This window comes from Ailuropoda melanoleuca, chromosome 2 (assembly GCF_002007445.2).
Source record: "Ailuropoda melanoleuca isolate Jingjing chromosome 2, ASM200744v2, whole genome shotgun sequence".
NCBI classification, from domain to species: domain Eukaryota; kingdom Metazoa; phylum Chordata; class Mammalia; order Carnivora; family Ursidae; genus Ailuropoda; species Ailuropoda melanoleuca.
The window spans coordinates 122,755,570-122,777,545 of NC_048219.1; the positions used below are offsets into that span (position 1 = coordinate 122,755,570).

The window sequence follows — 21,976 nt, forward strand, 5'->3', positions numbered from 1 at the left end:
ATAGATAGATAGATAGATAGATAGATAGATAGATAGATAGATAGGAATATTTGTGTCAGAATTGCAGCGAAGCCCTTTGTTGACTGGAAACCAAGTAAAACTCTCAGCAGAATTTTCCAGAATATTAGTTCATATGCTCCTTACATCTAAACCATTCTTCAGTTATAAAGAAGATAGTATTCAAAGGCACTGTTTTTTCAAAACTACTATTGAAATTCTTCTTTTAAAAAACTTCTCTGTGTCCCATCTTGTTCCAAAACCAAGTTGCTGAAAGTTCTGCTTCTATAACTATTTTCATGACTAAAGGAGAAAACCTCTGCTGGGCTCCTTTGGGCTAGTCTGTTGGCAGTCCTCCAGACTTGGGTCTGGGCAAGATCACATACATTAGTTTTTCCTCCAGGTAAAAATGAAATTAACTCCATATATTGTCCAACAAAGTCTTTTCCTAAATATACATCTCTAGACCCATTAGAAGTCAGTGAAATCAATTTACTGGATTGCTAGCATTTAAATGACTAGAACCGAGTTGAAATGATGAGGCTGTATTGACTTTAATGTACCAGGACGTAGTCTTCTGTAAAACATTATGTCAGAGGGAGCTCACATAAACACCAGCTCTGTGTGTGTGTGTGTGGACTTGCAATATAAAATAAAGTTCTGTGGGTCATGGTAAAAAAAAAAAAAGGTTTGAGAAACACTGATCTAAAATGCTATGTAAAATGTTCACAATTAAGAGGTAAATGTCTCTAAAAGAAGTTATGTTTCTGAAAGGGAACTGGCTTATTAGGACTACAATGAAGATTATAGGGGATTTTACTATAAAAGACTTTACTTAAGAACATTTTAGGCATAAAGGATTCATAAGAGGCATAAAGTTCATAAGACTTAATACTGTATCCAAATAGCTCATGTAATTTAGGATTTTCTTTTATGATATACATAAACACATAATTATAGCTAACATGTGAATTGGCCAAACTCTAGGAGCAGAGAACTGGGGAGGGCAGAGCGTGGGTGGGAGGCTATCACGTTTGCACTTCACTTACATTGCTGGCCAGATGCTTCTGGTTCCTGGCATGCTTCAGGGACATGGTGTTGGTAGGCAGGATGTAGCTGGTGGCTTTCACTCTATCCCAAGCCTCCTTGTACAGGTTCTGTAGGGGTTAAAAACCATCTTGTGAATACGGAAAAACACATTCTGGTTGGCTCTTGAGAAGGGGATCTTTCCTCTATCTGCCTTTTTCAGACACTCCTTAACAACCCCCAATCTTCATATTCGGTAGGATCCAAGTACCCCTCAGTGAATAACAGGTTCAATGCCATGACCATAATTTCACAGTCCATTATTTTGTTCTCTACCATGGTACTTATCACAGTTTGGCAGTTATCATGGGGTGATAAAGAACTTCTCTGTATCTTGACTACAGTGGTAACTACATGACTTTGCATTTGTAAAGCCACAGTACCATATACCACAAAGAGTTACATTCACTGTACATAATTTAAAGCAAAGTTTTTGATGCCATGTTCATTCCCCATAGATCTAGGAAATCCTGAAGGATGAAAACTACTAACTTAAAATCTATTTATCCTTTCCTACTTTTTTGTAGCTAGTGGGAGCTCCAAAAATATTTCCACTCCTAGGTATTTATTTACTCAAGAGAAACAAAAACTTACATCTACACAAAAACTTATACTCAAATGTATATAACTGCTCTATTCGTAATTGTTAAAAACTAGAAACAACTCAGATTTCCTTCAACCATGAATGGATAAAACAGTGGTACGTTCACCCAGTGGAATACCACTCTGCGATAAAAACAATAAACTACTGGTTTATGCAGCAATGTGTGTAGTGCATACATGCATTTTGCTAAGAGAAAGAAGTCGGACCTCATAGCTACATACTTCATAATTCCATTTACATGATATTCTGGAAAGGTTTTTGAAAATTTGCTTTGTTTAAACAGGTGCAGAAGATACTTCAGTGGATGTCAAGGGAGAGAAGGGAAGCAAGAGGGAAAATTTGAGGTGATAGAGAGGTTTTCTGTATCTCCCCTGTGATGGCAAATACATGACTCTTTGCATTTGTTAAAAGCCATAGTACTATGGGCGCCTGGGTGGCTCAGTCGGTTAAGTATCTGCCTTTGGCTGAGGTCATGATCCCAGGGTCCTGGGCTCGAGCTCCCCATCGGGCTCCCTGCTCAGCTGGGAGCCTGCTTCTCCCTCTGCTCCTTCCCCTGCTCATGTTTTCTCTCTCTCTCAAATAAATAAAATCTTAAAAAAAAAAGTGCCGTAGTACTATATACCACAAAGAGTAAAATTTACTGTATGTAAATTAAAACTTAGAATCAACCATAATGGGGAGGGGACTAAAATGGAATACAAATTGTAACAAATAAACCTAATTGTGTTACAGATGCACAACAAGACCACGCTGAAGGAAGTGAGGAAGAAAACAACTAAGTTATTTTGGAAAAATGGCTTTTTTTTTAAAGATTTTATTTATTTATTCAACAGAGATAGAGACAGCCAGCGAGAGAGGGAACACAAGCAGGGGGAGTGGGAGAGGAAGAAGCAGACTCATAGTAGAGGAGCCTGATGTGGGGCTTGATCCCACAATGCCGGGATCACGCCCTGAGCCGAAGGCAGACGTTTAACCACTGTGCCACCCAGGCGCCCCTGGAAAAAATGGCTTTTTGACTGGTTATGCTATAGACAAAAATAACTATACAAAATACTGTACTCTAGTTAGTAAATTTGTTTCTCACAGGAATATGGGTTAGCAATTCTGAAAACACTTTATGTGCCTATAATAGTTGAACAAATAAGTAAACATATCATAGGTAATGAAAGCCAGGCTTTCTGGGAAAAGAAAAAGTCACATGTTGGAAAAAATAAGAAGCAGAAGTCTAGAATGAGCTCTGTGGTGTTGAATTATATTGAAAGCATCAGTAGGAATTCATGGTTAAAAACACGATGTAATTAGGTAAATATACAAATGAATACAGATATGTATGCATACATGGGTTAGTATACATACATATATTTCTAAGCTCAGTCCACATAAGGGTCCTAGCAGCAAAGACACCTCAGTAGCAATGGACACACCTAGTGCTTAGATCTTGGTTTTGAAATGCTATTCTTTTATAAACCAAGGCTCCTTGGAGAGGTGGGTCTGGAACAGGGAAAATACAAGGTGAGCATCTTGTGGTGCCAGAAAGTGAGGAAGTGCTCAAACCAAGGACAGAGTATGTGAAGGTCTTATAGGAGCCACCCTGGAAAGCGCTCCCAGTGGTCAAAGGTGAAATACTTTGGGCAACAAGATAAATAACAGTATTAGACTACATCCCATAGAAGAAAATAAATATTCATGAGTCCATACTGATACAAATAAAAAAACCCAAATGGTAGGAAGGAAGAGTTGTCTCTTACAGAAGAATTCCAGTTAATACATATGGAAAGGACAAAGGAAACAGAAAATCACCAACAGGCACATTCCATAGCAATAACTGCTTCGTGCAAGATCCATCATTGGATGCTAAAATATGTGAGAGAATGTTTGAGGAGAAATAAGGTATCTGCATAGTTCCAAAGTATCTCCTCCATGAAATTTATTAATAGCAAAGGAAAAAACAGTAACTTTACAGTGGAGAAGCTCAGCAGACAGCAACCTATCCAAGTCATGAAGTTCAACAGCACAAGTTACCGACATCAGTACCACCTGCTCTGACGCCTGAGAGAAACACATCGCTTTTGTGTTATGCTGGCCAAAAACGTACTCGATCTAATCACGAGAAAGCATCATGTGAAACCAAATTGAAGGACATTCTACAAAATAACTGGCCAGTGTTCTTCAAAAGTGTCACAGTCAGAAAAAGACAAGGAAAAATTGAGAAATGATCACATTGGAGAGGGCTAAGGAGTCACGTCAACTAAACGCAATGTGGGATGATGGACAGGCATCTGAAACAGAAAAGCATTCTGGGAAAGCCCTGCTGCAATCTGGATGAAGTCTATAACTAACACTGCAACAATGTTATCAATTTCTTAGTTTTGATCATTGTATTACAGAGAAAAGTATGCTGAAATTCTATGATTTTTGCAACTTTTCTGTAAATTTAAAATGATTTCAAAATGAAGTTTTGAAAAAACTTGTTTGTTGAATTAACCAATTCAGAGGAGGGGAAAAAAAAAAGAGTGTTTGTAGGCTATAAGCCACTGGCCCCTGAAGAAGCCGGGGAAGGACACGTTCAGGGTCAATGTAGCGTAGTTTCAACCCTACCTGCCTGCAATAAGGAAGGCGCTCCTGAATTTGGGTCAACTGCATGAGATGGGGCAATATTCCGCTTGAGGCTCACTGAATTGTAACTGGGACTACCAATGGGACACAGCAGGAATCTGAAGGTCCCTGGAAAAACTGGAAAAACCTTTGGGGATAAGGTGCCTCTCCCAACTATTCCCTCGTTATCTTTAAAGGAGAATAAAGACAAAAATAAGAAAAAGAACTCACGCTGCTATAAAGACTCTTCAGATTCTTGGTTCTGTCATAATCCACTGTTTCTAGAACTGTCGTATATTTGTCCTTAATCTGATGATAATTTTCTTTATATTTCACCTACACACAAAAAAAAGATGGGTTATTCTTTTCTGTTGTTCGAAAATACATAAAGACAATGGCTTGTCCTGGAAGAGAAGTACAAGGAAGACGCACCTCACTGGCATTTATGCCGCTTTGAAGAGCAGTCACGTAAAGTGGGGTGTCTGTGACCAGGTTATAATTTTGTAGATTTTCTTTACCTGCTGCCGTGTATTGTAGCTGTAAAGAAAAACAAGTTATCGGAAATGGTAAAATACAGGTCTGTCTCAGCTTGAGCAGTTTGTGCCAACTTAGATGAGCCTTTATTTATTTCTGGGTTTCTGCTGTAATAGGAACAGAGAGGCTATCATTCTGTATTCCTGCCGACTTTGCACGGTTGTCAAAACGAATAGTTTGTTTTGCCCAACAGTGGGCTCTGGCTCTTCGCCAGAAGAGGTCCTCTTCTCCATGTTGTTGTCTTCTCCATGCACATGCCCCACCCCTGACTACAGACCCACAGCCTCAACATTCCGTTAACCTGCCCTGTCAGAGCCAAACCATATGCTGGGAAATTTTCCAAATATCTATTTTTTACTTCAGAACTTATCTACCTAAGGTCAAAGCATGCATTTGCATTCTATTCTCTGCAAGTTGACCTTATCAGCTTCAGTATAGATGCTTGAGAGTGGTTTACTATGAAACACCTCTCAGGAAACTTTCTGTTATAAACATGAAATGCTTCAACCACAGAAGAGACTAGAACTGAGAAGGTCCAGCACCAGAGCAGATCACCAGGAGAGGTTTTATTGGGCAGGGGGCCTTCGGTTGCCTTGGAGCCTGCACTGTTAAAGCAGCTTTCTCTGCCTGGCACACAGCTGGCCTGGCTGCCACCCCACTGAGCGCACCACGGAGTCCACTGACCCACAGCAAGCCTGTCGTTCTAGGAAGATCTCACCTGACTCTGGAGGTCATATGCTTTCTTGGCTTGGAGGATCTGAGGTGTATCCCAAACATAGCATCCAATGCCTTTCAGCCAATTCAAGTCATCCTTATACACATTCTGCAAGAAAGAAGAAATGACAAAAGGTCAAAGGTACTAACTGAATTTATGATTGGGCATTTTGATAATTTCCTCTCAGATACTGGCTGGACTTAGTGCTTAGTGGTCACAGGGTGGGCCTCTCAACAGCTGGAGGTCTTTACTGCACTGACCTAAAGAAGCTTAGGAGGAGAGGAATAGCTAAATTTAGTCCGGTGTGAAAGCAGGTGAAATAGTTAACATAGGTGTCACATGGCTCAGAGGGGATTCTTACACCAAAAGTGGTTACTCGTGCCACTGTGTTTGAAAAAGCAGCACCATTTATGAATACAGGGACAAATGGAGCATGGAGGGCCAAGGCATGGTTGAGTGAAGCCTGTAACTAAGTCAAGCTGCAGAAGGGACATCATACATCACTCAAGATCTCCTGCGCATTTCGGGCCCGTATAACGTTGGGTTCTTCCGGGAGAGACGTCCACTGATGGAAGAAGTGTTGGTATTCCAGGTCACTGAGGATGTACTGGCAGTGTTTAGCCAGCACGTGATTCATCATATCGATGGGGATGTGAACATTTGCTTTGGTATCCTCATAATTTTTTCTGTAGTTCAACTAAAGAATCATTTTTTAAAGACAAAAAGAAGGAATTCAAATGTTAATTATTCAAATTGATCTCTTTTTGACTTAGCTCTAGGATAGATCAGTACCTTTAGAATAAACAAAGGCTAAAAAAAGATACTTTAATATGTTCTTCTTTTTCAATATCCCATTCTTTCATAACGCAGGGGTAAAGAGTTACCTTGTTGCTTTCTCCTTTTTCAAACTTAGATACCTTACTGCGGGGTAGTGGAGGAGGGAGGGAGAGGGAGGAATCCCATAGCTATCAAAGGTACACAAGGTTAACTGGCAGGGGTGGGGATAAATCTCAAGAAGGACTCCATGCCCTTCTCAACCAAAGAACAAGTTACAGACAGGCAGACTAACAGTACACTTAAGGGTACAAATCCTCTATGAAAGTGAGCTTCGCTTACCACACTCCTCATCTTTTGGAAATCCAGACAGTGAACCACACCAGGGAACTCACTGATTTCTTTCCCAGCCAGGTAGTGACCCTTCTGCTTCTCATAGGTCTCTNGATTTCTTTCCCAGCCAGGTAGTGACCCTTCTGCTTCTCATAGGTCTCTTTGTATTTAAGCTGTGAAGTAGATACAACATTGAGAATCACTGGGATTTTCTAACCAGCTCCCCCAATGAAAGTACTGACCTCACTGTTCACANTTTGTATTTAAGCTGTGAAGTAGATACAACATTGAGAATCACTGGGATTTTCTAACCAGCTCCCCCAATGAAGACTCTTAAACCCATGCGAGGAGAAAGTACTGACCTCACTGTTCACATAGTCGGCATGCTTAGCTCCAACAATGGGAATGTAGCGTTCATCCAGGGTATAGCCGTAGGCCTTGGTTCCTTCCCATGCCCCTTTATACAGTATCTGGAACAAAGAAATGTGTGTCAACAAAAGTCTGTGGTCAACTTCCTTCAGATATTGCTAAAAAGAAAAGAGTAAAACCACAGTAAAATGTTTGTTGAAAGGCAAAGCTTACATCTTTACTTAGAGCCATTACTGTGCCTTCCTATGAATATGGCAGAGTTTTTTGATTTTACTGCATATTAAATCTATAGATAAGGAGGCAGTTTATAACTGAGTTTAACTATATTTACAGTTCTAATAAAAGTGAAAATAAATTTTCACGTAGGGAGACAATCACCAAAGTTTGCTTCCCATTGGGCATGCATACATACATACATACCCACTACATACACACACATCATCCTTTGACTTAGATGAATTAAAAGTTGGAGGCCAAGCCTTCCATTTGTTGGCTGGAGATATTTATTCGTGCCTGCTAAAAAAAGGACTGGCCTTTCCTCTCTTTGCCCTTTTGGCAGGTGCTCAGTCCTATGTGTGCCTAGAGCTGTGATAGCACCTGATACTGCTTACTTGTATGTCTGTCCTCATTCGCATGGGCTCCTGACGGGCTTGTCTTATTGAGCTTTAGCTCCCTAGTGCTTCCTACAGTGCCTGGAACATCACAGGAGCTCAAAAATATACCAGCTGAATAAATGCTGTTTCTAATAAACAAGACAAATTATTTCTAATAAACAAGACTAAATACAATAAAAATAATAAGTTCAGTGGTTCACAAAATCAGCCAAGGATATGAATACTGACAAGAGCTTAAAATTAAGAACTGAGTTGTAAATCACATAAAATAAAACTTACAGTACTATAGAGTTTTCCCATGTCTTTGGAGTGGGTGATGTATGGCGTATCTGGAGAAAACATGTACTTGCCCTTTATTCTTTTATTAAATGTTTCTTTATATTTTACCTAAGGAGGAAAAACAAGACAAAACCAAACAAAACCTTTGGTTAATATGAATGTATATTTAAAATTTCATAGTTTCTACCTAGCAAGATAATAATCAGTCTGCATTTAGAGATTAAAAACTAACTAACTGGTTGAATTTCAGTTCATTTTACCTAATAGAATAATTTGAACAAGAATATAGATACTTTCTGTGAGTACAGTGCACCTCTTACTAGTGACTTTTAAGACGTTCCCGCCAAAGAGGATCTCATAGTTTCCCACCCCACTGTCCATTTCCTTATAAGCAGTTATCTGGAGGTAGGTGAATGCAGTCGATGACAGACAATGAACCCCCCAGTCCATGCACACCGTTATATGTGAAGCAAACTCACATCACTTTGATTGACTGAGTTAATCTTAGCCAAGACAATCTCTGGAGGATCCACGACACTTGTGAAGTTAGGATAGTTGTCAAGAGCATCTTTCTTATATTTTATCTGCAAGGAAACAGATGATTAAGACTGGCCTCCTTCCATTGGGTATCTGCCCCCACACGGCAGGCAAGGGGGCCAGGCAATGGGTGAGAACAGGCTTTGTGTACCTGATTCACCATTTCCTGATTCTTCGTAACCCTCACGTAGTCCACAGAATCCAGGGGTATCCAGCCAATGCCACGGAGCCACTCCAGGTCAGCTTTGTAGACATTCTGAGAGCAGGAAGAGAGATACAACGCAGGTATAAATGACTGACACAGGATTACAGACAGTAGATCGGAAGCAACTTTTTCAGGAGCTGTTTAAGGATTTCTCTCTAGTGACTGTTGCCTCATTGATTCGGTCATGATTTCACCTGTTCACCTGAGAAATATTTCTTGAGCCTGTTATTAGGAGTGAGGTACTGTCCTAGGTGTTTTGAGGGCTAAGTATAAAGGAGTCTAGTGTAAAGAGAAGTCATGTACAACGGGAGAGTGTAAGAGCGAGAACACTCAAGTGCTGTGGGAGTAACGGGCAGGGAGCCGTTGTTTTCAGCAGTGAGCCTAAGAAAAGGTTTTACTAGGGGCGCCTGGGTGGCACAGCGGTTGAGCGTCTGCCTTCGGCTCAGGGCGTGATCCCGCATTATGGGTTCGAGCCCCACGTCAGGCTCCTCTGCTATGAGCCTGCTTCTTCCTCTCCCTACTCCCCCTGCTTGTGTTCCCTCTCTCGCTGGCTGTCTCTATCCTGTCAAATAAATAAATAAAATCTTTAAAAAAAAATAAAAAAAAAGAAAAGGTTTTACTAAGAAGGATATAATTTTAGATGGACTTATATTTAATTACTTAGAAATATATGGGACATTAAGACTATATAAAGAAAGTGACACGACTGAATTCTCATGTATTATAGAGCAGAGGGACACATCCCTCCGGCCAAGCCTAGCTCTCCCCTCCCCCACCTAGTGCCTGGATTCTCTCAGGCCACCCCTCGCCAACTGTAATGGAGCTACTAGTCTGGCTAAAGGTCCACCACAGTCGTTCTGCCGCACCAACAGTGCGGTGGGATATTCGAGCTCAGCAGCTGTGCTGCAGGCAGTCTTTGGTTTCCTGCTTCCACTTTGGTAATGAGAAGACCAGGTAGGGTTAGCTCCCGGGGGCACCTGAGCATCACGTCGATGCAGTTTCTGTTCCTTGCAGACTGCTGGTGGCAGCTAAAGGTCCCGACTCAGGCTTCTCTGCAAGATGGCCTATGTCATGTGCTCTCTACCCCACCTTTACCAAAGCTCTGCGTGAGGGGTTCTGGCCCTCATGAGACTCCTCAGTACTTGGCTTCCCTTTTGCTTTGATTCCTTGCAAGCAAGTCCTTCATAAATGCCTGCAGGAGTAAAATGCCTGGCAAAGCAAGAACGGGGCATTCCCAGGTCCTCGACTACACTATCAACTAACATTGTTAAAATCCCAACTCACTCTCCATTCTCACTCCAAGCCAATTATTATCTTAAATCAGCTGATAATTTTCCAGGCAAATGTGAGATGTTGCAAAAAAAAAATTTTTTTTAATGACTTTGAAAGTTATTCAGATATACTAGTAGGCAGCTGTCAGCCAATCACTGCTCTGGGTCTTTCTCTACTTCATACCCAGCTTAACTCCCTTCTGGGAACAAACTCAATATTTATGGCTTAAAGTTTCAAAACTTGGTGCTCCCAGAGCGCTGCTTATAATTCTCAGAGTATACCGTACATTTCTAGATGATTAAGAAACAAAATCACTTACATCGCTCTGGAGGTCATAGGCCTTCCTTGCCTGGATGACATCATTTTGGTCAGGATGACATATCCATCGGTGCAGGTAATTACGGTAATCGATATCACTGACGAGCTCCTGCCCGTGCTTGGCGGCCAACACCGACACCATATCAGCAGGTATGTTGATCCTGGCCTTTGTTCTGTGATAATCCTCTTTGTAGAGTCTGTCATTCTGAATCTGGCCTGCATGCTCAAACCAAACCAGTTTGGGATCATCTCTCATCGTTGGGACACCAACATAATGACCTCTTTGTTTTACATGGTCAGCTTTGTATTTCAGCTGCTCGGAGAAAAAACAGAGATTGCATCAGTTTTGACAAGCACTCAAGGAAAAGGGGGGCTTGAGACATCAGCAGATAGAGCCCCTCAGCCTCTTGTCAACTGCCTCCCTGAGAATAAACAAAAAGCACTGAAATAAGTATAAGGAAATATCAATTTAAAATTAGAAAAAATATATTGGCTTTCTAATTCTGCCCGTGTTTTATTTGAAAGCTTAAAGATCTTAAGGAAGTGAGGGACTAGAAGAAAGACTAAGGCACTCAAAGGATAGCTTTTAAAGAAAAGAAGCCCACAAAACAAGACAAAACTCCCAAAGCCCCCAGGGAGGACCAGGAGAGAGCAGGTACTTCATCCACCCCCAAGCCTGGCCGGGCCTGCTAGCCCCAGGCGCACTCCAGGGAGCACTCGTCTATACGGGTGATTACCTCGCTCTGAACCTCGTTGGAGTGATGGGCGTGAACAAATGGCACCGCGTCCGGAGGCAAAATGTAACCTGTAGCTTTCTGCTTCTCCCAGCCTTCCTTGTAGAGATACTAAAAGACAGAGAGCCACAGCAGAGGCTTACACTAAGGAGTCAGAATGGGGCACTGATTGTGTGTATCCATGTCCCACAGTTACAGTATAGTGCTCTGTCCCCACACAGAGTACGGGCATCTGGCTAAAATCATACCTGGTCCAGTATCCGGGCTGCCTCCTGGGCAGTGTGCAGCCAGGGGGTTTCTGTGAGGGTATATTTCGATTTGGTATCATTCCAATCTTTCCGGTATTTAATCTGGAAATGAGAGGCAAGAGGCTTAAGTTACTTGATATTAAGAAAACATAATGTTGTCCGAGCAAATTCGAGCATTGTCTGAATGATTACAATCTGTATTGCAGACGGTGATTGCCTGCTGAGCTAACGTAGGTGGAAAGCTTTGGAAATGACATTTCACGATTGGGCAATTTTAGAATGACAGCCATGTACTTACATCATTGAGGATCTCGCCACTTTGTTTTGCAGTCACATAATCAACTCTGTCATCCACAGGAGTAAAGTTGAGAGTTTCTATTTTTGTGCGATATTTTTTCTACAGGAAAGAAAATAGCTTTCAGACAGTAGCAGTTTCTGGTCCTGCCTGAGCTAAGAAAGAGACACTGGGTTTACGGGTCTTTCTCTACTGGAAGTGTAAACTGCCAGAGTTGAACAGCACCTTCTTGACAATTCGGCCTTTTCCTTAGCATTTTATTTTTTAACAACTGGGTTGGCTTCTTATATCTCCCACAGATTCTAAAGTAGCAGGTTTGCTTAGCGACCAAGGTCATATACCATATCATTCCATGTATCATGTTACTCAATACACCTTTTCAACTGGACAAACTTCTCCCAAGCGTATTGTCATTGCTGACAAAAGACGTTTTCCCTTTATATAATTCCAATCATGAGCTGAGTATCCTGGATATTATATTACAGATGTGGTCCCCTGATGTGTTAGGGACAGTAGAGGACTGTTTTGCGAAAAGGTACGTCTGGCTTAAATGACAGCAGGTGCACTTGTTAAAATTGCCGATGGGGAATGACTTGAGTTTTGGCTTGTATATTTTTGTTCAGTCCCCCAGGAAATGCACCAAATGGCAGGGTAAAAAGTTTTAGAATACCTCACTGAAGATATCCGCAGCATGTCTGGCATGATTGACGGACACGGAATCATTTGGCAACCACCCGATCCCACGTAACCATTCCAAGTCGGCCTTGTAGACAGCCTGTGGAAACAAGGCCGAGTGATTTCTGCAACTCTGTTCATACGGTCCTGTTTATTCTATCCCTCGGTTTGATGGAGAAATACATATGCAGATGACATACTCAAGCAGCCAGGCAGGTAACATAAGTAAATTCATTAGGTGGTCAGGTGATAGGAAAACTGGGGGCTCTATTTTCTATTTAAAGTGGGTTAACCTCAATTTAGTTCCAGCTATTGTTGCCAATGCATGTCCGGAGCTTCAGTCTCTGATTTTTCCTAAGAACTAAGAAAACTTAGATTTGTACCCCAAATTTCCTGATTTAAAAACCTTGGCAACGTAATTCAAGATTTTTAAACACTGTATTAACTAAAAAACTTATCTGTGCCTGCATCCTTTCCACAACTGCCAGCGTTTTACTTATGATATCAACCTGTTACTACTTAAATTGCATAAATAATATTTTCACAGCAGTTGCCTTTATACTGTTACAATTAAGATTTATATTCACACAACCATTTGTTCCTTGATACAGAATCTAGATCTTTCATGGCTTTGCTGATTTTTGACACTGTACTATAAGGTCTAACTAAAACCAAATTCTTGGCTGTATAAAGACATAAAGCGAAGATACAAAAATTTAAGGATATAAACTTTCTGGGAGTCATGGCAAAATGATAGAAGAGCTCATCCTAAAATGTAGCCCACTCACATCGCTTTGCAGTTGGTAGGCTTTCTTGGCCTGAATCACATCGTTCTGGTCAGGCATGCATATCCACTCGTGTAAGTAATTGCGATAATCAATGTCGCTGACCAGGGTCTGGCAATTTTTAGAATGCACGATGGAAAGCATATCCACAGGGCTTTGGAACTTGGTCTTCCATTTGGCCCAGTGCATCCGGTACTCTCTTTCATTCTGGATCTTGCCAGCTATGAGGGCCCAGCGGATCTTGTTGTCATCTCTGGCGGTGGGGGTCCCCACATAGTGTCCCTTCTGCTTCTCGTGGTCAAGCTTGTATTTATACTGGAGATGGAAAAACAAAGCAGATGGATCACAGTATGTACTCCTGATGTACCTAGGATTTTTGCTTAGAAACTGACAAGTCAAACAAGGCCACACTTACATCACTGGCAATCTCCCTGGAGGCCTTGGCAGCCTGAATAGGGATGGCATCCAGCCGTACATCACAGCTCATCTTCATTCCATCCCAATCTTCACGGTAAATTTTCTAAAGAGGAGAAAAAATAGGGTATCATTTTGGACTCAGATGTACTGATAACTTCAAGGGTTCAAGTAGAATTAATATCAAAGCCGTCCAGTTTCGAAGTCCCAGAATCAGTTAAGAAGGGAATAGGTAAAAGAATAATTCTCCATCACACTGCTGGAAGATGAAATTGTGTCTGGAGTCCAAAGATCTGGCTTGACAAGAGTTCTTTCTAATTTAAGTCATGGCTTCTATGTAGTTGCTCATGGTTGATATAACGGGGCTTAGTGGCTCTTTGTACTGAGCGTATTGGGAGTGCTGGGATAAGGTTAACGTCAGACATTAATGAGGATTACCAGATTTCTTTAATTCAATAATTCAGTTTACTTAATTTTTGAATTCAACTTAATTTTGTAATCTTCAGAATTATAGACTTTTATATTGGTGGGGAGGTTTTCCCCGGGACGGTTTCTTAAATTTTCTTATGTGGCTGATGGTGAATATTGTTTGCGAATGTTAGATGAAGGGGAGTAAACAGAAGACAGAATGAACCACGAGAGACTATGGACTTGGGAAACAAACTGAGGGTTTCAGAGGGAAGGGGGTGGGGGATTGGGATAGGCCGGTGATGGGTATTAAGGAGGGCATGTATTGCATGGAGCACTGGGTGTTATATGCAAACAGTGAATCATGGAACACTAAACTAATATGTACTGTATGGTGAATAACATAATAAAAATAAAAAATAAAAAAAATAGATGTTCATTCTGAAGGACAGTTAGAGGTTAACAGCCTTTTTTTTTTTTTTTAAGTAGGCTCCACACCCAGCATGGAGCCCAACGTGGGGCTTGAACTCATGATCCTGAGATCAACACCTAAGCTGAGATCCAGAGTTGGATGCTTAACCGACTGAGCCACCCAGGCGCCTAAACAGTAGTCATTTTTTAAAATGCAGTGTGTTTTTATTTGTATAGAGAAGTTAATTAGAGTAGTGACTGATTTACAGATAGCTTTTTAAATATATGCTCATATTTAAACGGACACATTCTATATTGACAAAGTCAGAAAGACTCAGAAATAACAGTAATTTAAGTGTATAATTCAGAAATCATACCAATGAATATGGGAGCTTTAACAGTGCAGAAAGGAGAGATGAATTTCAATTATTCATAGTTTAATGGGCTTTGCATATCTGAAATATGAGTGCTCGTACAAATTTTGTCCTTCTAAGTACAGGTAAGTCTTGTATGAATTTTCATTCAAGTTTTTGTATGAATTTTGGGTGGTTCTATTTAACAATAGACTCTTTTTTTGTACAAAAGAAATAGTATTCTTCAAATTTCAACATATTGGAGAATATTTAATGCAAACTTGTTATTATGTTATTTAAAATCTTTTGTTTTTATTTATTTAGTTTTATTACATATATTGTTACACTATTTTTAATTATGTAATAAATTTTTATGTAGTCAAATATATTTTTTATTAAAAGAAAAATCTGAGTTTGAGGCCAAACTTCATCTACTAACTTTAAGATCATGGGTCAATTCCTCAATCACTTTAAGTCCCAACCTTCCCATCTAATAAAAACAAAGTAACACTATTTTACTCATATGATTAGTTTGAAGAGTAAATGAGTCAATTTAATGAATTTGCTTGGTTAACTAGAAAATTGTATACAAATATCCTGAAAAAGTTGAGTTTCCCAAATGACAGAAACAATTTTAAATAGTGGATTTTATCAAGATTATAGTAATGGTGACCCCATGTGTAAAAAAAAAAAAAATGTACATTTTTGGTTAGCATTCAAATAGGGTGTTTGATTTCTTCCAAAGCACAAGCCATTATCATTAATGTCTTAACATCCAATATCTAAATATTTAAAGTTTACAACTTCACTTTTGCCATATTTTCAAACACTAGTCCTGCTTACATTAACATATCAACAGTAGGGTTCTGGTATTTCCAGCTGAGAAATGTATTAGGCAAAAGAGCTCATGAGACTTTCCCTGATTGTCCAGCCAAAGATGCCTCTGTATAGAAAAGAAGAGGCTGAGAAGTCTGTTTACGCTGCAGGAAAGACTGAACTGCCTCTCCAACTTGTCACTTGGTGATGAGAGGGCACTGCACCATACTATTTTCGTCTGAAAAAAACATATCAGTGCCCAAATTTTATTTTCTTCCCATCTCTTGGAAAAAATTATCTCATGACAACAGAGTTGATGGGTATGGTTTGGCACACGGTGAGGAATCTTTGCTGGGTGGTCTCCTTCTCTCACAGAGATTTGTTATTTTCTGAAAGAGGTGAAGTTCCAAATTATGGTGAACTGCACTACGGCAGGAGCCTTCTTCTAGGGTCATATTTATTCTGCATATAAGAAATCTCTGTGATCTGTGAAGACAATACCTTTCTTGAGCTTTCTTAAGTTGTATAGTAACCATTGAATTCTCTCATTATATCTAATAGACTTTTAAGTTCATTCTCTTCCTTTTTCCAGACATAATGATTTATCCTACAAGTAACAATAATTTTGCCTTTTAAACCCAATATTTACCTTTTATTCTTCCTCTTATGTAATTATTTCAGCTTGAGTGAGGAGCTTACTCACTTAGCTAGTAGTTCCAGCAAATGTTAAATAATGGTGATGTCCACGGGCATCCTTGTTTTATTCCTAGCTTGAATGAGATTAACTTACTGAGGATGAGCTTGGCCTTTGATCTGAGATTTATGCTTTTAGTCACATCAAAATGATATTCATTTATTCTTATTTTACTAGGATTTCATTTTTAAAAATAAGAATGGANATTCCTAGCTTGAATGAGATTAACTTACTGAGGATGAGCTTGGCCTTTGATCTGAGATTTATGCTTTTAGTCGCATCAAAATGATGATATTCATTTATTCTTATTTTACTAGGATTTCATTTTTAAAAATAAGAATGGGTATTGGAATTGGTCACATGCCTTTTTTCAAATCTAACAAGATGAGTGTGTGATTTTTCTCTTTTGTTTTATTACATTATTAGGTTTCTGAATATGGAACCCTCTTGGCATTCCTGGATGAACCCTAATTATTTGTCTCCTATCTTATTCATGTACTACTGAATTTTATTTGTTAATATTTTATTTAGGATTTTCCTCATTACTGGTCTACAGTTTTCCTTTGTGGAATTATCTTTGACAAGTTTTGGTAATTGTGATGGCTTTCCTTCTTTTATTAGGCTCTATGATAGTTTGATAATTTCTTGACGTTCTGAAAGAATTCTCCTATTAAATCATCTGGATGACCCTGACGTCTGAGAGGAGGAAAGAGAGTCTTTAATAACCCTCTTAATTTCTTGCTATATATTTTTATTCTTTTTCTGGGGTCATTTCGGTAATTTATGATTTCCTAGAAAATCCCCTATAGATTCAGGTTTTAAAATTAATTTGTATATAGTTTTGCAAAGAATCTCATCTTTATTTTATGTTTGTCTGTCATTAACNTTTATGATTTCCTAGAAAATCCCCTATAGATTCAGGTTTTAAAATTAATTTGTATATAGTTTTGCAAAGAATTCTCATCTTTATTTTATGTTTGTCTGTCATTAACGCTCCTTTCTTGTTCATGTGTCTCTTCATCCATTCCTCTTTTAGCCTTCTCATCCTTATTCCCATCTCCCTTTTGTCATATTGACATTGGCTCACAGTAACTGGCCTTGCTGGGTGACTCAGAGCCAGGGACCTGCTCCTTCCTCACTCCTGGTCAAAGCGCTGATGGTAAAGCCTTCCCCATCCCCACTCAGTCAATCTTTACTTTCCTGCCTAGGAAGAGCTCCCTAGGGATATCATAGCACCAACTGGGTGACTTTCCAAACAAAAAAGGAGTCTGTTGAGGTACTTACATTGCTCACATTAAGAGCATTGGCTCTAGCGAGGTTGATTTCTGGCGTATCTGGCATTATGTGGATTGACGTTTTATCCTTGTCCCAAACTTCTCTGTACTTTGGCTATGGAAAAAACCACAATAACAAAATTACTTTGCAATTTGTAATTCTGCTAGTTCAACGTACAACTTTCAACTTTTTCTGATCCCAAATTTTTTCATATTAAGGAAAAAATATCTACAAGTTCTTCATATAAGTTGCTCAAACTTAATATGAAATTGGTATTAATATCTTATTTTATTTTTTTTAAAGATTTTATTTGTTTATTTGACAGAGATAGAGACAGCCAGCGAGAGAGGGAACACAAGCAGGAGGAGTGGGAGAGGAAGAAGCAGGCTCATAGCAGAGGAGCCTGATGTGGGGCTCGATCCCATAACGCCGGGATCACCCCTGAGCCGAAGGCAGACGCTTAACTGCTGTGCCACCCAGGCGCCCCTAATATCTTTGTTTAAAATTTATAAATAACAAGAACACAATCCTATCAACATTACTATAAAAACCTTTTCTATCATCAACGTTCTTATCTTACAAATAGATTACCAGGTTAATTATTTACCAGTCACTTATAAGCAGGACTTAATTTTAACATGGGGGAAAGGTGACTTACAATACTAATATTTTCAGCATTCGACTTAGCAAGAACAACTTCAGGTGTGTCAACGACACTTGTGTACTTGAGGCTCACTACAGGTGTCCGATAGACGCTGTCTCGTAGGATCTTCTGGGCATTTTTGACCCTCAACACTTCAGGAGACCCTTCAGGCATCCAGCCAATGCCACGTAACCACTCCAAGTCAGCCTTATAGATGGCCTGGAAAAGAAAACAAAGTTAGATAGAAGCAGGGTTTTTTTTAATTGTGGTAAAGTAAGAAAGCTGTTTTATGTTACATTTTACCTCTCACAAACAATAAAATTAAGCATTGGCCTGACAAACACAATTCATCCCATGCACAGCGCTGCTCTATTCTGCTTTGTTTTCTGTGCCGGGGGCACCTATGCACATTCTAAAAAGCAGAATGATGCAGAAGGAGCTCTCTCTCTGTTGGATGCATGGAAGAGTTTGAAGAGTATTTAAGGAACATCATACTAGCTCAGGTGGACTTCTAAAGCAATAAAAAAATAATTAAAAGAAGATATTCATTCTACACAAGAAATAAATATCCTGATGGAATCCATGACTTCCAAAAGATTGGGCAGAGAATATGAATAAACCTAAAACTACTTGAGGTAAACTAATGAGACATCATATCGTGAAGAATACCATATTAAGGGAGATTAGTGAGTTTGGAGCATGCTGCTAACCTGTGACATTAATTTCAAGGAAGCAGCCCTGTCATTCTTCAATTGAGGGACCACACGAATTCTCATGTTTAGGAAACTACAAACACCGCACACATTAAGGAATCTATAGAAACATTCTGGTAGCACCACTAACAGTAAAAAGGACAATTTTCTCAATAAGCCCAGCAGTAAGAGAGGCAATCAGTAAACGTGGTAAAATGCTAAAGGGAAGTGCTTATGCAGGGAGAGTTGTTTTCCCGAGTCCTAGGAGGAATGACCAGGCAAAGCTGTGGAAGGCTCTCTTCCTGGAGAAGAGCTCGTTACTCCGGCACCTCGGTTGGTACTCTCCGCACAAGCAACAACTTACATCACTCTGCAGGTCATAGGCTTTCCTGGCTTGGATCACATCATTCTGGTCGGGAAAGCAAGACCAGTGGTGCAGGTAGTGGCGATAATCCACATCACTTGCTAATGCCTGGCCTTCTTTGGCAGCATTGATGGACACCATGTCCACTGGGATGGAGATCCTGGCCTTGTGGTCATTGTAGGCCTTTTTGTACAGCCTGTCATTCTGCATCTTTAACACATGTGCCGCCCAAACCAGTTTAGGGTCTTCCTTGGCATTGCGACATCCAATATAATGGCCTTTCTGCTTCTCATAAGCAGTTTTGTACAGGTACTGGTATATGTGAACAGAAGAAAGAAGAGTCATTTTTCCAAACTCACTTTGTCTACACAGCCTGCTCCAAATATCTCCATCTCCTTTAGATTAGCTTTTTTGGGCCCTGCTTTTCTTTAAGTCCATACTATGGGTTATGATTCTTAACACGTTGGTTTGTCTTCTCCATCTACATGCAAGAAAACACCGTGAGTGGCTCTAAGGCAGGAACCGTGTTTCTGGATTATCCCCAGTACAGGCTTATCTAGTGTTTCCCAAACTTCAGTCACTGTCTACCACCTTCACGTTTTGCCACAATCAAGTACCACCAGGACTTCATACTTTATCAACTAGATTCTTTGTTTAAATAAATTTAAAGTGTAAACTCTGAAATATTCTTTTCTAAAATTTATAATCCCATTTAAATGGAAAAAATTCCATATTTTTCTAGCACACATGAAAACAAACATAATTTTTAAAAGATGCTTGTCCATCAACTATATAAAATTATGTCAGGAACAACTTACGTATGCTGTACTTCAAGAAACAACAGAACTCTTTGTACCCATTGAATTTTTATAAGTGTTTGTAAATTAAATGATATTGAGAAGATACTGAAAAGAAAATAAAAATCTGTGCTTAAACATAAGAAGAGCAGAACCAAGCACTGATGCAAAAGGGTCACCAAACTGTTGTAAAAGTTATTCTTGAATCTGAGATTTCAAAACAAGACACTAATCCTGACGATCTCCGTTCTATTTAAGCATATTACTGGGGAATTAAGTTAAAGATTAGAAAAGTATTAACTCCCGTGTGTTGTCTATTAGTTAATGTTGGTTAAGGCTGAGAAAGGAGGAGCTCTCACATCGCTGGCGATATCCCTGGAAGCCCTGGCATGCTGAATTGGGATGGCATCTTCCCGAAGGTCATAACCCGTCATCTTGACATTTTCCCAAGCTTGCTTGTATTGTTTCTGCAAAGGGAGATCGCAATGCCACAGTTAATCTGAAGAGAGAGCCACTGAGTCAGCATTACCGACAGTGTTTAAGAAAACCTGTGAAGTTACACTGAAAATTAGTCTCCCCTTAAGATTTATAAAATTGACTGGTTTCATATTGAAATTAAGTTCCAGTAAATTTTTAATGAACTTTAGTAAAGTTTCATTTATTTTCAAGAAAGAAATTAGGAGTCAGTAAATTATGTGAAAATGAGAAAAATATTTATCGTTTGGCTTTAAAAGGAAAAATCAATGATGGGCTACTAAAAGAGAACCAAATATTACTATACTTGCATATGTATGTTTTTATGTTGTGTTTTTTGGAAATCAGAGGGGGAGATGAACCATAAGAGACTATGGACTCCAGGAAACAAATTGAGGGCTTCAGGGGGGAGGAGAGGTGAGGGGATGGGTTAGCCCTGTAATGGGTATTAAGGAGGGCACATGTTGCAATGAGCACTGGGTGTTATACGCAAACAATGAATCATGGAACACTACATCAAAAACTAATGATGTACTACTGTATGGTGACTAACATAATGTAATAAAAAAATTATATCTGAAGCACAATAAAATAAAAGGAAAAATCAATAAGGGGCCACTAAAAAGAGAACCAAATATTACTATACTTACATATGCACGTTTTTATGTTGTGTTTTTTGGGGAAACCAGTGCATTTTTCCTTCCAACATAGATAAGGACACACATCTCTCTTTATAAACACACATGCATACACATGACACTTATCATTAGTTTAAAGACTAGAAATAAAAGGAATGGTAAGGAAATGCCTTTTGCTACACTCCCTCTGGAGCATATCAACTTAAGTTTCAGTTAGGCAGAAAATACTGTGTAAAACAATGGATGTGTGTGTAGTTCCTTACATCACTGATCTGTATGGCATTGATCTTGGACTGCAGCATCACTGGAGTGTCAGCTGGCACATTCACATTTGCTTTCTCTCTCTCCCACGCATCACGGTACAATGGCTGGTAAAAAGGAAAAACAAAGGATGGCTGATAAGTAAATAAGTCAATTAATACATGAATAAAATTATAGGTACAATTAAAGGTTCTCTTTGGATATTCTCAGATATAAATGTAGGTCGCATTTTGTTTTCATTTGTGCAGTTTTCTTTTGTTTTTTTGTTAAGTAGGCTCCACGCCCAGTGTGGAGCCCAATGCGGGGCTTGAACTCACCACCCCAAGATCAAGATCTGAGCCGAGACCAAGAGTCAGATGCTCAACTGACTGAGCCACCCAGGCACCCCTTCCTTTGTGTTTTTACTTAAAAGGTGCCAATAGTGATTTCAACAAGAAGAATATATTGATGTGTGACATAATATAAATAGAAAATGAGTCAGAAATATGGTAGTAAAATGATCCTTTTTCATTAATGCACAAGTACTTATCTGGCAGGTAAATCCACATTTCAGGTAACTATGACAATCCATATCACTAATCAAGTCCTAGCTTTGTTGGCCCAAATAACTATGAAAATATCTGATATTGAGGCCACCCTTGGACTTTTGAACTTACTTCATGATTGAAAAGAAACAAAAAAGGTGGCAGTTTTGTTTTTGTTTTTTAAAGATTTTATTTATTTGACAGAGAGAGAGAGATAGCCAGAGACAGAGGGACCACAAGCAG

The 21,976-nt window shown here is 39.5% G+C and overlaps 1 protein-coding gene across 1 annotated transcript in view; it reads right to left on the reverse strand.

The window, feature by feature from the left end:
• The window catches only part of NEB (nebulin), a 204,807-nt gene that overhangs the window by 63,551 nt on the left and 119,280 nt on the right, over nucleotides 1–21,976 (reverse strand). The window contains 23 exon segments of the mRNA XM_034654568.1: nucleotides 1,047–1,154; nucleotides 4,514–4,618; nucleotides 4,715–4,819; nucleotides 5,535–5,639; nucleotides 6,031–6,228; nucleotides 6,648–6,750; nucleotides 6,896–6,906; nucleotides 7,001–7,108; nucleotides 7,901–8,008; nucleotides 8,380–8,484; nucleotides 8,589–8,693; nucleotides 10,234–10,545; nucleotides 10,970–11,077; nucleotides 11,215–11,316; nucleotides 11,513–11,611; nucleotides 12,180–12,284; nucleotides 12,973–13,284; nucleotides 13,385–13,489; nucleotides 17,350–17,454; nucleotides 17,999–18,202; nucleotides 19,040–19,351; nucleotides 20,196–20,303; nucleotides 21,212–21,316. Coding sequence (XP_034510459.1) covers nucleotides 1,047–1,154; nucleotides 4,514–4,618; nucleotides 4,715–4,819; nucleotides 5,535–5,639; nucleotides 6,031–6,228; nucleotides 6,648–6,750; nucleotides 6,896–6,906; nucleotides 7,001–7,108; nucleotides 7,901–8,008; nucleotides 8,380–8,484; nucleotides 8,589–8,693; nucleotides 10,234–10,545; nucleotides 10,970–11,077; nucleotides 11,215–11,316; nucleotides 11,513–11,611; nucleotides 12,180–12,284; nucleotides 12,973–13,284; nucleotides 13,385–13,489; nucleotides 17,350–17,454; nucleotides 17,999–18,202; nucleotides 19,040–19,351; nucleotides 20,196–20,303; nucleotides 21,212–21,316 — 3,138 coding nt within the window.